The 16,299-nt window shown below is 48.2% G+C and overlaps 1 protein-coding gene across 1 annotated transcript in view; it reads right to left on the bottom strand.

Annotated features, from left to right (window-relative positions):
* Positions 1 to 9,977, bottom strand: part of LOC127002350 (uncharacterized) — a 21,453-nt gene extending 11,476 nt beyond the window's left edge. Inside the window, exon 1 of the mRNA XM_050868237.1 lies at positions 9,578 to 9,977. Within this exon, the coding sequence (XP_050724194.1) occupies positions 9,578 to 9,799 (222 nt within the window). The 5' untranslated portion in view covers positions 9,800 to 9,977. The remainder of the gene's footprint in view (positions 1 to 9,577) is intronic.
* Positions 9,978 to 16,299: the final 6,322 nt, after the last annotated feature.

The raw sequence follows: 16,299 nt of genomic DNA, 5'->3' as shown, positions 1-16,299 counted from the left end.
AATTCCTTGTCGGAGAAGCACAGTGTCGAGGAGCGAGGATCAATGCGTTGTGAAGGCTTTCCTGTTAGTGTTATCGGCCTGGCTGGCGGCACAAGACTCCAGCGGCGCAGAGTTCAAATGCTGAAACACAAAACCTTACAAACCGAAACTCCACAAACTCGGAGCATAGTAGCATCGGGGACCATGTTTCTTAATGGTCCCTCCAAGCGAGAAAAATGAGAAAAAATCACCCCTCACACAAACCATTTCATAATATATATCAAAGCATTTGTGATCAGATTATGTATCATCTATTTTGGGGGTTTATATCATGGCACAAATTTGGCCCGTCGCTGCTACACGGTAAAGCCACAAATTTGGCCCGTCGCTGCTACACGGTAAAGCCACAAATTTGGCCCGTCGCTGCTACACGGTAAAGCCACAAATTTGGCCCGTCGCTGCTACACGGTAAAGCCACAAATTTGGCCCGTCGCTGCTACACGGTAAAGCCACAAATTTGGCCCGTCGCTGCTACACGGTAAAGCCACAAATTTGGCCCGTCGCTGCTACACGGTAAAGCCACAAATTTGGCCCGGGTTAAGTAAAATGAACCCCGCCGTGCCCCTGAGAATCTTCCTTGACGCCAAGCGCTGGCTGGTTGCATCCTTTAATGGAGGCACGGGGTGGTGGGACGAGTTTTTGTGAGTGTTGCTTGCTGGGAATGTTGATGTGTGTGTGTGTGTGTGTGTGTGTGTGTGTGTGTGTGTGTGTGTGTGTGTATGTGTGTAGTGAAGAGGATGGTGTTGGTTTGATTGCTTTACCACCAAGACCGCCAACACCGGTACCCCTGCCCCGGAAAGTTGGAAAGTTTCGTTTAGTCGGCGCAACATCTGTGGTCATATGCCGGAGAGAGACAGGAAGGGAAGGAATTATAGGAGAAGGGAACAGACCCCAGGAGACGGGACACAACCCCCGATTAATACCTGGTACACTGCTGGGTGGACAGGGGCGTAGGGTATCGGAAAAGCCGCCCAAATTTTTCCACTCCACCCGGGAATCGAACCCAGGCTCTCTCGATTGTGAGCTGAGTGTGCTAACCACTGCACCACGAAGCCCCCTCCCTGCCCCGGAACCAGCGAGCGTTGCTTTCCCCGCGTTCCTCCTGAGGGCGCGATGCGAAAACTTGAGGAGCTAGGGACAGACACAAGGTACAACACGATACACATGAAAAATCGCCTAACTCTATGGTGAGGAAAATAGTTAAGTTATTCGTCCATAACAGTGACTGACCCAAAAAACAATCCTCTCACCAACACGGCGCCACACTCTCCCCCGTACCCTGCAGCGTCCCGGACCCCACCAAGCCCGCCGCCGCAGCCTCCCGCTCACAGCTGATCCCCGGCGCTCGCCTCCGTGCCGGGGGCTTCGTGGTGCAGTGGTTAGCACACTCGACTCACAACCGAGAGAGCCCGGGTTCGATTCTCAAGCGGAGTGGAACAATTTGGGCGGGTTTTCCGATACCCTACGCCCCTGTCCACCCAGCAGTGTACCAGGTATTAATCGGGGGTTGTGTCCCGTCTCCTGGGGTCTGTTCCCTTCTCCTATGATTCCTTCCCCTTCTGTCTCTCTCCGGCATATGACCACAGATGTTGCGCCGACTAAACCAAACTTTCCAACTGTTCCCTTCTCCTATGATTCCTTCCCTTCCTGTCTCTCTCCGGCATATGACCACAGATGTTGCGCCGACTAAACCAAACTTTCCAACTGTTCCCTTCTCCTATGATTCCTTCCCTTCCTGTCTCTCTCCGGCATATGACCACAGATGTTGCGCCGACTGAACGAAACTTTTTATGGCTTATCCACCTTTTCAGTGAGTGTTATCCCCGTGGTATCTAAGACTGGATTAAGTGTGGATCAGCTACCCTCGCTGCCCTCATTAATAAGCCGAGATGCCCCGCCCGCCCGTCCCACCGTCACCCAAATCTGTCTGGGCGCCACTCAGAAACACCAACATCGCCCCCTCCACCCCCCAACCTCCCCTCCCCATACCCCACGGAGCACAGGGTAAATATATCTTCGGGGGTAAAGGCTGTTGTGCTGGGCCCCGAGACGCCAGGATGACTGGGGTATGCTCGGCCGGGGTCAGTGTACCCGAGCCAGGTCACTCTGTTTTCGGGTTCCCTACCAACTGTGCCCCCCGTGAAGGATACATGAACACCTGTGGTCCTGTGGCGAACGCGTATTACCATCTGAGGAGAGAGCCTGGGTTCGATTCCCGGGCGGAGTGGAAAAATTTGGGCGGGTTTTCCGATACCCTACGCCCCTGTCCACCCAGCAGTGTACCAGGTATTAATCGGGGGTTGTGTCCCGTCTCCTGGGGTCTGTTCCCTTCTCCTATAGTTCCTTCCCCTTCTGTCTCTCTCCGGCATATGACCATAGATATCTGGGCCTACACACACACACACACACACACACACACACACACATTGATAAGGCATTGCGAGAGGCTGTGGCTGTTTCCCTGGGTAGTTTTATGAGCCTAGTCTCTCTCTCTCTCTCTCTCTCTCTCTCTCTCTCTCTCTCTCTCTCTCTCTCTCCCCCCCCCTCACACCCACACACACAAACAAACACTCGATAAGGCTGTGTCGTAGAGTCTGAGGGCACTGCCAAGGGTAATCATATGAGCCTAGTGATAGTTTAACGAAGCTTCTCTATCGTGAATATGATAGAAACACTCATTAAAACCAGACCACTCTCCTGGCCAGCCTTTGAAACTGTGTTGTGAACGTTGGATGTGTCTGAAAATTTGGGCTCTGGGCGTAACCTCAAGAAGAATAGAGGGGATAGGCATGGGTCTAGCGAATGGTCTATCCAGCCAGAGAGAGAGAGAGAGAGAGAGAGAGAGAGAGAGAGAGACAGAGAGAGAGAGTTTTGCAATTTCTCTAGTCGATGCCTTTCACTAATATAATCTATCAGGGAGGAAAGTAAATAAAGAGTTATCAGAGTTGGGAGAGACGCGTAACTTCAACCTTCATTTCCTAGCGCCAGATAATTTAAATGTCGTATTGGCATTGAGTATATTCCAAGGAGAGTTTGGCTTTCCCTGATACAATTTTCCGGGGCGGTGTGAGGCATAGCGAGACCATTTGAAATAGTTCGTTTGGGCGTTAAAATTCGAGACTCCATTTCTCCCCTCTGGTTTACCGCACAGTCCAACCACCTATCCCATCATCTCCTATGTTACTCTGCCTTAAAAATAAAAATATGAGGCCTAGACATAGATGTTAGGCCTACAGGTGTCGAGTTTGCACAGCGTTGAGTCGAGACATTACAAACTCGGTCGTAAAATATGATATAAAAAGTGATATATGAAAAAATCAGACCCCCAGCTAGCGACGCTTTGAAAACCGGGTCATGAGAGACGGTTCAAACATATTCACGAGTTAATGGAAATATCGGTCAGTCTGAGCGCGCGTGGGCCCAGGAGCGCACGCGTCCAAATTATCAAACGTTTCCCAGTATAAATACCCCAAGGACACCAGCGAGGGTCAGTGGGTAGCGGGGTACTTTATTTTCTTATTAAAGTTTCCTATATTATGCCCTTGAACTGTCTCCTTTGTTGCGAAAAAAAAGATTCTACAGGGGTTTTCAACGTGACTTTCCCCGCTCATGAATGATACAGAAGCCTTGTTAAACTATCGCTAGGCTCTTGAAACTACCCATGGAAATGCTAACATCCTCCTGCCTTATCAAGTGGAGTCTAAGGCTCTTCGTCTCATCAGCTCTCCTCCTCCTACTGATAGTCTTCTACCTCTTAAATTCCGCCGCCATGTTGCCTCTCTTTCTATCTTCTATCGATATTTCCACGCTGACTGCTCTTCTGAACTTGCTAACTCATGCCTCCCCCCCTCCCACGGCCCCGCTGCACACGACTTTCTACTCATGCTCATCCCTACACTGTCCAAACCCCGTATGCAAGAGTTAACCAGCATCTTCACTCTTTCATCCCTATACTGTCCAAACCCCTTATGCAAGAGTTAACCAGCATCTTCACTCTTTCATCCCTATACTGTCCAAACCCCTTATGCAAGAGTTAACCAGCATCTTCACTCTTTCATCCCTATACTGTCCAAACCCCTTATGCAAGAGTTAACCAGCATCTTCACTCTTTCATCCCTATACTGTCCAAACCCCTTATGCAAGAGTTAACCAGCATCTTCACTCTTTCATCCCTATACTGTCCAAACCCCTTATGCAAGAGTTAACCAGCATCTTCACTCTTTCATCCCTATACTGTCCAAACCCCTTATGCAAGAGTTAACCAGCATCTTCACTCTTTCATCCCTATACTGTCCAAACCCCTTATGCAAGAGTTAACCAGCATCTTCACTCTTTCATCCCTATACTGTCCAAACCCCTTATGCAAGAGTTAACCAGCATCTTCACTCTTTCATCCCTATACTGTCCAAACCTTTATGCAAGAGTTAACCAGCATCTTCACTCTTTCATCCCTATACTGTCCAAACCCCTTATGCAAGAGTTAACCAGCATCTTCACTCTTTCATCCCTATACTGTCCAAACCCCTTATGCAAGAGTTAACCAGCATCTTCACTCTTTCATCCCTATACTGTCCAAACCCCTTATGCAAGAGTTAACCAGCATCTTCACTCTTTCATCCCTATACTGTCCAAACCCCTTATGCAAGAGTTAACCAGCATCTTCACTCTTTCATCCCTATACTGTCCAAACCCCTTATGCAAGAGTTAACCAGCATCTTCACTCTTTCATCCCTATACTGTCCAAACCCCTTATGCAAGAGTTAACCAGCATCTTCACTCTTTCATCCCTCACGCTGGTAAACTCTGAAACAATCTTCCTTCATCTGTATTTCCTCCTGCCTACGACTTGAACTCTCTTGAGCTGTCTGCTTTGTTGTAAAAAAAAAAATAAATAAATAAATATTGGTTCAGAAAGTACGACAATGCAATACGATAAGTACTTTTAAGCCTCAAACTATCGTACCTACACAATGGGGCCCACTCCTCCCCAGCCTTGCCAGATTATCGTATTCACCACATCGTCTTTTTACTTTTAAGCCTCAAACTCTCGTACCTACACAAATATAACGGCAGAAAATTGAAGTTAGCATTAAACTCCTATTTATCGATGCTCGTTTGTTTGTTTTTGGTATAGATATTGGTTCAGAAAGTACGACAATGCAATACGATAAGTAGTTTTAAACCTCCAACTCTCGTACCTACACAAATATAACGGCAGAAAATTGAAGTTAGCATTAAAACTCCTATTAATCGATGCTCGTTTGTTTGTTTTTGGTATAGATATTGGTTCAGAAAGTACGACAATACAATACGATAAGTACTTTTAAGCCTCAAACTCTCGTACCTACACAAACAACGGCAGAAAATTGAAGTTAGCATCAAAACTCCTATTTATCGATGCTCTTTTGTTTGTTTTTGGTATAGATATTGCTTCAGAAAGTATGATAATGCAAAACGATACGTAGTTTTAAGCCTCAAACTATCGTACCTACACAAATATAACGGCAGAAAATTGAGGTTAGCATTAAAACTCCTATTAATCGATGCTTATTTGTTTGTTTTTGCTATCGTTATTGCTTCAGAAACTAGGGATATGCAATGCGATGAGTACGATAATTTGGCAACGCTGGTACGATGCTTTCTGTGCCCTTGTGAATGTCCCCTCTCCCATCCTTGGTCCACGCGCCATAAACACCAAGGCAATTGCACCCATGGCAACAAGAGGCTTCCAGAGGTCACATGGCGCCCAGCTCTGAGAAGGGAAAGACACGCGCGGCCTTGTCGGTTTACTTGGTGCGGTTGAGATCTTGTCGGGGGGAGGAGGAGTAGAGTTGCCATATTGTCGTACTTACCGCATTGCATTGTCGTACTTTCTGAGCAATAACTATAGCGAAAACAAATAAACAAACTTCAATAAATAGGAGTTTTAACGCTAACTTCAATTTTCTATCGCTATTTGTGTAGGTACGAGAGTTTTGGGCTTAATAGTAAAAAGACGATGTGGTGAATACGATAATCTGGCATGGCTGGGGAGGAGTGGGCCCCATTGTGTAGGTACGATAGTTTGAGGCTTAAAAGTACTTATCGTATTGCATTTCCGTCGTTTCTGAAGCAATAACTCTCCCAAAAATAAACAAATAAGTATCAATTAATAGGAGTTTTAAAGCTAACTTCAATTTTCTATCGCTATTTGTGTAGGTACGAGAGTTTTGGGCTTAATAGTAAAAAGACGATGTGGTTAATACGATAATCTGGCATGGCTGGGAGGAGTGGGCCCCATTGTGTAGGTACGATAGTTTGAGGCTTAGAAGTACTTATCGTATTGCATTTCCGTCGTTTTAAGCCTCAAACTCTCGTACCTACACAAATAGCGACAGAAAATTGAAGTTAGCGTTAAAACTCCTATTGATTGATGCTTGTTTGTTTGTTTTTACTAAAGTTATTGGTCAGAAATTATGGAAATGCAATGCGATGAGTACGATAATTTGCCAACGCTGACTTCGCCTCTCATGTTTTCCGATTTCAGACCCAAAAACTGCTTTCATCACACAAATAACTACTTTCATATATGGCTATCTCTTAAATGGTTAATTATTGGTGCTTCTTGGCAATAGATATGGGCCAGAAACCGATATACAAGCAGCTCTGAGTACGATAATTTGCCAACGCTGAATTCACCTCTCGTTTTCCAATTTCCGACCTAAAAATTGCTTCCATCACCCAAATAACTGCTTTCATAGATAGTTATCGCTTAAATGGTGCTTCTTGGCTACAGATAAGGGCCAGAAACCGATATACACGTGGCTCTGAGTACGATAATCTGCCACACGGTGAATTTGCATGGCGGGAGGGTTTGAGGAGGGAGAAGGGAGCACTTGGGAGAATGGCGAGACGGAGGGACAGCAGGTGATGAAGGAGGCTGAGTGCACGAGGCAGGGGATGACAACAGTGCTCAGCCGCCGACCTTGTGGCGCCACGCTGCCCCAGTCTCCCCTTGTCCTCCCCTCCATGCCCCACAGCTGCTCCGTCATGTTGTCAGCGGCCAGACAAAACATACGATAATATAGAAAAATACGGTACGCTGCATCTATAAGAAGTGAGAGAGAGAGAGAGAGAGAGAGAGAGAGAGAGAGAGAGAGAGAGAGAGAGAGAGAGAGAGAGAGAGAGAGAGAGAGAGAGAGAGAGAGAGAGAGAGAGAGAGAGACACACACACACACACACACACACACACACACACACACACACACAGAATAGAGGCGATAGGCATGGGGCTAACGAGAGAGAGAGAGAGAGAGAGAGAGAGAGAGAGAGAGAGAGAGAGAGAGAGAGAGAGACACCCTTAACCGCGCCCTCCTTGGTGTGTCGCGCCCCTAACCAGCGACACTAATCCTGGGCGGGTCCTTCAGCGTTTGGCATGCGACAGAGTACCAATTTAAGCCCCGTGGAATCCTTGATGGTGTACGACCTTCCCCTGCTGCTGGTAACGACCCTCGCAGCTGTGTGGGGGGGGTGGGAGGGGGTGGGGGGGTGGGGGGGGGATCTGTGTGCGTGTGTGTGTGTGTGAGGGGGGCTGTGTGTCTGTCTGTGTGTGTGTGTGTGTGTGTGTGTGTGTGTGTGTGTGTGTGTGTGTTTTGAGAAGAGATGTGCTCGTAACATCTCTCTCTCTCTCTCTCTCTCTCTCTCTCTCTCTCTCTCTCTCTCTCTCTCTCTCTCTCTCTCTCTCTCTCTCTCTCTCTCTCTCTCTCTCTCTCTCTCTTATACACACACACACACACACACACACACACACACACACACACACACACACACACACAACGACAGGAGTGTGTTTTTAGGTTCACAGTACAGAAGAAGGGTCAAACTACCACCAGGGTCATAGAAGTACTACCCCTGGAAATGCCCGCAACTCCCACGAAAGCCTTGTCAGACGTTTGTCATTGGGGGTAGAATCGTTTACGGATATGGACACACACACACACACACACACACACACACACACACACACACACACACACACACACACACACACACACAAAACCTACTTCTTTTCTTCGTCTGTAAACCCATATCGCTTTGCATCGCTCCGTGGGTCAATCTCCTCTCCCGATCCACCCCTCTGGTTACTGACACCCACCCGTCGCCACCACCACCAGGTCCGTCATCTCAGCCGTACGGGAGGGCCAAGGAGCAGCCGGCTTCAAGGGAATGTTGGAGAGGCTGTGAGCGGTGGCGTGCTGGGAGGTTGAACCGAAGAGCGAGGTGGTAGCGATGGGCCCTTAGATAAGTGTCCGACACCTCACTGGCTAATTGTGTGTGTGTGTGTGTGTGTGTGTGTGTGTGTGTGTGTGTGAGAGAGAGAGAGAGAGAGAGAGAGAGACACCTTTGCAATATAGTGAGCGGATGGCGCTGATCCACACACACACACACACACACACACACACACACACACACACACACACACACACACACACACACACACACACACACACACACATGCTCCGTAGCTCAGTCGGTTAGAGCGCTGTGCTGTCAGATCAAGCGGACTGACAGGCGACGATTCGACCCCCGCTCAGGCCGAAATCCATCCGCTGACGAGGAGTGGTTACCGTCCCCCTCTGAGCAATGGGGATGGTGTGTGTGTGTGTGTGTGTGTGTGTGTGTGTGTGTGTGTGTGTGTGTACCGTTTCACAATATAAAATACATTGATTGCTTCCAGGGAGACACACCCAAAAGTCTACTATTTAAGCTGATCATTAGCTACTTGAGGCTTAATTTTAGGATCAGAGGGAGGGAAAGGTTGATTATAAGCGAGGAAAGTGCGGGGAAACATTTGCACCTGGCGCCCTCTTGCGTGTCACCAAACCTCACCAGCCAGTCACTCCAGCGCCGATAATCGCGTAATAGTGAATTTTCTCGCGTAAAACGAACACTTGGCACATTTCGGTTTGTCACACATGAGCGAATTCCCATATATTGAATACCCGGCGTACTTTTGTGTGTTGTACTTTTCATAATTGACTAGTGATTATTTTTAACTAGTTCTTTATTCTGAGTGAACAAGACTAGCTACATTAATTAGTACAACAATTTGCATGATCTTCCGACTTCCGACTTATACCCCAGGAAATCACAATACTCGCATAATACTTGTGTTTTTCATGTTGTGTTTCTATTCCATCGCTAAAACGTACGAGTCGAACGTTTTGGTAATTTTCTTTACTTCCTTATTTCTGGTTTTCAATATATCGTTAAAAGTTCTACTCGATTGGTTTTATGTCAATTTCAATCCTTCCTACTTTCCTCTTTTTTTTCATGTCGTATTTCTGTTCTATCGCTTCATACACACACACACACACACACACACACACACACACACACACACACACACACACACACACACACACACACACACACACACACACACACACACACACAAACACACACACACACACACACACACACACACACACACACACACACACACACACACACACACACACACACACACACACACACACACACAAACACACAAACATACCCCATAAGGTGGATAGCTGTGCCTTCCACTCATGTGCTGTTTCTTCTCCCAGATGGAAGCGTCCACCTCATCCACCATCCTGTTAAGCCGACTACTGAGGCCGAGTGGGTGGCTGTTTTGGTACCCGGCGGCCTGCACCCCCGTGAGAGCCATCAGGAGGACCATGGCCGCGGATAGCCGGGCTCCCTGGCGCCAAGAGGATAAGGAAGGCCGGGGTAGCATCTTCGCGGACCACCAAAAGCACCTCGTCTCAGCACGCGGGCACGTTTGGCCTGGACAGCAGACGGACGCCGGCGCCTGCTAAGTTCCGTAAGGAGTTAAGTTCACGACACTGACGATGGCAGCTGGTCTTGTCGCGGCCAGCGGTGCGGCTCGACTGTTACGACGGGAAGGCTCGCGGGTCTTATATAGCTTCGAGGCACTTCAGGGCAAGCCTTGGAAGGAATGCAGGCAGCGGGGTGTTCTTTCCTTGCGAGGTGTCAAGTGACCATCTTCTACCGTCACTAATAGGAAGATGATTAAGAAGAGGAGGAGGAGGAGGAGGAGTTAGAGGAGGAGGAGGAGGAGAGGTGGGGAAAAAATGATAAAAGAGAGGAGGAGGAGGAGGAGGAGGAGGAGGAGGAGGAGGAGTTAGAGGAGGAGGAGGAGGAGGAGGAGGAGAGGTGGGGAAAAAATGATATAGGAGAGGAGGAGGAGGAGGAGGAGGAGGAGGAGGAGGAGGAGTTAGAGGAGGAGGAGGAGGAGGAGAGATGGAGCAAAAAACATGGAAACGTGAAAATGTAGGCAACAGAAAGTCTATTATCCCGCAGTGAACACAAGAACATACGAACTTAGGAGTCTGCAAGAGGCTGGTAGGCCTATACAAGGTAGCTCCTTTGACCCTAAGCTCCCGTGTATCTAACCCCACCTAATATCGCTGTCCATGAATTTATCTAATCTATTTATGAATGCAACAGCTGTATTGGCACTCACCACATGACTGCTAAGCCTATTCCACTCATCCACAACCCTGTCGGTAAATCAATTTTTGCCTATGTCCCTGTTGAATCTGAAGGTGTCCAATTTAAACCCATTACCTCGTGTCCTACCCGGCTCTCTTACCAACAAAACCTTATGAATGTCTCCCTTATTAAAGCCCTTCATCCATTTATAAGCCTCGATCATGTCTCCACGCACCCTTCGCCTTGCTGGAGAATGCAAGTTTAACTGTTTGAGTCTTTCCTCGTATGGCAAGTTTCTCAACCCCATTATTAAAGCCCTTCATCCATTTATAAGCCTTGCTGGAGAATGCAAGTTTAACTGTTTGAGTCTGTCCTCGTATGGCAAGTTTCTCAACCCTATTATTAAAGCCCTTCATCCATTTATAAACCTCGATCATGTCTCCACGCACCCTTCGCCTTGCTGGAGAATGCAAGTTTAACTGTTTGAGTCTTTCCTCGTATGGCAAGTTTCTCAACCCCATTATTAAAGCCCAATATCCATTTATAAGCCTCGATCAGGGAATGTTCAAACTTAATTCTCAGTAACCAACAAATTCATAAACTGATGTCTTAAGGCCGATTTCAGAGTCGTTAGCAATGGCGGCTGCGGGGTTAGCCAAGCCCCGCACCTCGCCACACGCCCCCAACACCTCTCCCTTCCCCTGCAGCCCCCACTACCCCATAGGCCAGTTTCACGTGGAAATACTGAAGCGTCGATGTAACGATCAAAACAAGTAGACTGTGAAGGCGGCTCTTACCATCAGGCCAAGACAAACACTTGCTCACAGCCACGCGTGTTGACTCGGCTGGGTGAGCCACGTGACGGGCGCCCCAGCCTGCCCCGACGCGACGCATCCGCTGTGGCGCCAAGTGGGTACCGTCACAGCCCGGCACACACACACACACACACACACACACACACACACATACATATCGCACCGCATTTTTGAAGTTTCTGGTCGATTATGACAACCAAAAAGACCGATAACTATCTGTATTTAACCGTTTCAACGATAACTTGAAATTCCTATCGTTATTTGTGTGCATACGATAATCTTGGAGCCAGTGTTCAGAGTACGACACTTTGACAACACTGACACACACACACACACACACACACACACACACACTTCCCGTCCTGAATTCACCGGGTTAGACATGTGTTCAGTGTCCCAGGCCCGTCCACACTATGCACCATGATGCGCGCAGTGTTGAAAGACGTCTTAATAACTTACTGGGTGTAAATAATGATCAATAAAATAACATGACCTATTAAATAATAACTACTGAGGGCGATGCGAGGGTATTTAGAATATCAGGGTACCCAGGCTGTTTACATGCGGCACATTAAAATTCCTTATGTGTGTGGAGAGAGAGAGAGAGAGAGAGAGAGAGAGAGAGAGAGAGAGAGAGAGAGAGAGAGAGAGAGAGAGAGAGAGAGAGAGAGAGAGAGAGAGAGAGAGAGACTTCCAGAGTCGGATGTCACTTTATGTACAGTCGCGCTATGAAGTGATGTCGCCGTGTACAGTCGCGATAAGAAGTGATGTCGCCGTGTACAGTCGCGCTATGAAGTGATGTCTCCGTGTACAGTCGCGATAAGAAGTGATGTCTCCGTGTACAGTCGCGCTATGAAGTGATGTCTCCGTGTACAGTCGCGCTATGAAGTGATGTCTCCGTGTACAGTCGCGCTATGAAGTGATGTCTCCGTGTACAGTCGCGATAAGAAGTGATGTCGCCGTGTACAGTCGCGCTATGAAGTGATGTCGCCGTGTACAGTCGCGCTTTGAAGTGATGTCGCCGTGTACAGTCGCGCTATTAAGTGATGTCGCCGTGTACAGTCGCGCTATTAAGTGATGTCGCCGTGTACAGTCGCGCTATGAAGTGATGTCGCCGTGTACAGTCGCGCTATGAAGTGATGTCGCCGTGTACAGTCGCGCTATGAAGTGATGTCGCCGTGTACAGTCGCGCTATGAAGTGATGTCGCCGTGTACAGTCGCGATAAGAAGTGATGTCGCCGTGTACAGTCGCGATAAGAAGTGATGTCGCCGTGTACAGTCGCGATAAGAAGTGATGTCGCCGTGTACAGTCGCGCTATGAAGTGATGTCGCCGTGTACAGTCGCGATAAGAAGTGATGTCGCCGTGTACAGTCGCGCTAAGAAGTGATGTCGCCGAGTACAGTCTCGATAAAGTGATGTCGCCGTGTACAGTCGCGCTATGAAGTGATGTCGCCGTGTACAGTCGCGATAAGAAGTGATGTCGCCGTGTACAGTCGCGCTATGAAGTGATGTCGCCGTGTACAGTCGCGATAAGAAGTGATGTCGCCGTGTACAGTCGCGATAAGAAGTGATGTCGCCGTGTACAGTCGCGATAAGAAGTGATGTCGCCGTGTACAGTCGCGATAAGAAGTGATGTCGCCGTGTACAGTCGCGATAAGAAGTGATGTCACCGTGTACAGTCGCGATAAGAAGTGATGTCGCCGTGTACAGTCGCGATAAGAAGTGATGTCGCCGTGTACAGTCGCGATAAGAAGTGATGTCGCCGTGTACAGTCGCGATAAGAAGTAATGTCACCGTGTACAGTCGCGATAAGAAGTAATGTCACCGTGTACAGTCGCGATAAGAAGTAATGTCACCGTGTACAGTCGCGATAAGAAGTGATGTCGCCGTGTACAGCACTACGAGAATGGGATGAAATATGGGCATCTAATCGGGGACTGGCGCGCGGGGATGAGTTGCCTTGTGATGCCCTCCAGTCTGGACGCTTGTGTATTGTTTTCAACACCGCTACTGCATCACAGGGCTGCTACGTGATGCACAGTGTGGACGGGGCTTATATAGACAGTGTAGCATGGGGGCAGTGTTGGAAGTGCATCGCTGCCCTGTTGGCGGAGACTGGGTACAGCTGACCCGATGATGGGGCTGGGGAACCTGTTGTAGAGAGGCACTTAACAGCCTCTATGCTATATTAGAGTTTCTTCATATTTGCTGTAAAAGTGGAATAGAGTTTACTACTACTACTACTACTACTACTACTACGACTACGACTACTACTACTACTACTACTACTACTACTACTTCTATGCCTAATGATGTTTATATATGTTCAGTAGGATTAGGCAGGAAGACACCTATCGAACGGGCGTCAGCCACTCCCGGTGAGGTATATATGTGAGGCGAGGAGGGCTGACTATAAAAAAAAACTCACCTTAACGTCTGGATAATGTAAGAATATACTCTATGGGGCGCCAGTGGCTGAGCGGGCGGCGTGCGGGAGCGGCATCACGGAGGACCCGGGTTCGACTCTCGCCCGTGACAATTTCCAGACATCGCCGAGTGCCCTAAGGAGCTATCACACTGGGCAAATTTTCCGTGGGTGCCTTCAGTCAAACCACGATTTCCGCTGGCGTGGTTCTGATATTTCCGTGGTTTTCTGACGCGTCCACGATCTTCCAAAGCTACGGTAGAGTTCACTGAAGGATGACGGTATTACTCACCATCATCATCAGAAATAACAAGAAATAAATGACAACCACAGTAGCAGAAATCGTGGTTTGACTGAAGATCCACGGAAGATTTGCCCAGTGTGATACCCCTTAAGACTACCCACATGCTTTCCTGAAGACCACCTGTTGACCCGGGCTCTACATCAACTCTAAAGAGGATCAAGAAGGAGTTCCAGGGCAATGTATGATCTGAGCTAAGCAAAATGGCGCCACAATAAAAAAGACTTTCCTGCGCCATAACGGGATGGGGTCAACCACCAGGCCCCATTAAGAAAGACTATTGGCGGAAAGAGAAAAAAAGTCGCGTGTTTGACTTGCTAATGTATGGAGTATGCATCTCACGTGTGGGGAGGCTCCACTCACACAGCTCTCCTGGACAGAGTGGAGTCTAAGGCTCTTCGTCTCATCAGCTCTCCTCCTCTTACTGATAGTCTTCTACCTCTTAAATTCCGCCGCCATGTTGCCTCTCTTTCTATCTTCTATCGATATTTCCACGCTGACTGCTCTTCTGAACTTGCTAACTGCATGCCTCCCCCCCTCCCGCGGCCCCGCTGCACACGACTTTCTACTCATGCTCATCCCTATACTGTCCAAATCCCTTACGCAAGAGTTAACCAGCATCTTCACTCTTTCATCCCTATACTGTCCAAATCCCTTACGCAAGAGTTAACCAGCATCTTCACTCTTTCATTCCTGTACTGTCCAAACCCCTTACGCAAGAGTTAACCAGCATCTTCACTCTTTCATCCCTATATTGTCCAAACCCCTTGTGCAAGAGTTAACCAGCATCTTCACTCTTTCATCCCTACACTGTCCAAACCTCTTATGCAAGAGTTAACCAGCATCTTCACTCTTTCATCCCTATACTGTCCAAACCCCTTATGCAAGAGTTAACCAGCATCTTCACTCTTTCATCCCTATACTGTCCAAACCCCTTATGCAAGAGTTAACCAGCATCTTCACTCTTTCATCCCTATACTGTCCAAACCCCTTATGCAAGAGTTAACCAGCATCTTCACTCTTTCATCCCTATACTGTCCAAACCCCTTATGCAAGAGTTAACCAGCATCTTCACTCTTTCATCCCTATACTGTCCAAACCCCTTATGCAAGAGTTAACCAGCATCTTCACTCTTTCATCCCTATACTGTCCAAATCCCTTATGCAAGAGTCAACCAGCATCTTCACTCTTTCATCCCTATACTGTCCAAACCCCTTATGCAAGAGTTAACCAGCATCTTCACTCTTTCATCCCTATACTGTCCAAACCCCTTATGCAAGAGTTAACCAGCATCTTCACTATTTCATCCCTATACTGTCCAAACCCCTTATGCAAGAGTTAACCAGCATCTTCACTCTTTCATCCCTCACGCTGGTAAGCTCTGGAACAATCTTCCTTCATCTGTATTTCCTCCTGCCTACGACTTGAACTCTTTCAAGAGGAGGGTATCAGGACACCTCTCCGCCCGAAATTGACCTCTCTTTCGGCCACCTCTTTGGATTCTTTTTAGGAGCAGCGAGTAGCGGGCTTTTTTGTATTTATTATTGTTCACTTTTTTTGTGCCCTTGAGCTGTCTCCTTTGCTGTAAAAAAAAAAAAAAAATCATCCCTTATATTGATAAAAAAAAAACACGCACTGACAGAAATAGACTCATGGTGGAGGAACAGACCGGCCCCTTCTTGAACGTCGCCCCCTAGGAAGCCTCCAGCCAGGCCCTCCCACGTCTCCCTGGTAGTCAAGTTCGTCACGTCCCATCCACACCCGCGCCCCAGCTGTCATGTCGGGGGTGCGGCGAGGCGTCACGCTCCTGCCGCGACGCCCGACCAGGGAGGGACAAGACGGTTCCACCTACATTCTTACCGGGCGAGAGAGAGAGAGAGAGAGAGAGAGAGAGAGATTAGAGAAAGTGAATGGTGATCAGATTAAGCCTCGTCGTGGGCCGGCAGCGGTAACGATGTGTGGGTCTGGGGGGTGGTGGGGTTGGGGGGGGGAGGGGGGGGGCTGAGACCTTGAAAGACACACATATACACACACACACACACACACACACACACACACACACACATAAACACACAAACACGGCGGCAACTAGTAAAGGAAACAATACAGACGAGACACCCAACACGTCAGCCCAAGGTACCAGGCAGCCGAGCACGTCGCTGCAATTAGAATTCAAATTACAGTCACTTGCTGCTTGTCATACATAGTTAATGAGATTTCTTGAGCCGGTTTGTCCGAC

The sequence above is a fragment of the Eriocheir sinensis genome, chromosome 23, assembly GCF_024679095.1.
Source record: "Eriocheir sinensis breed Jianghai 21 chromosome 23, ASM2467909v1, whole genome shotgun sequence".
NCBI lineage: Eukaryota > Metazoa > Arthropoda > Malacostraca > Decapoda > Varunidae > Eriocheir > Eriocheir sinensis.
This window is presented reverse-complemented; position numbering and strand designations above follow the sequence as displayed.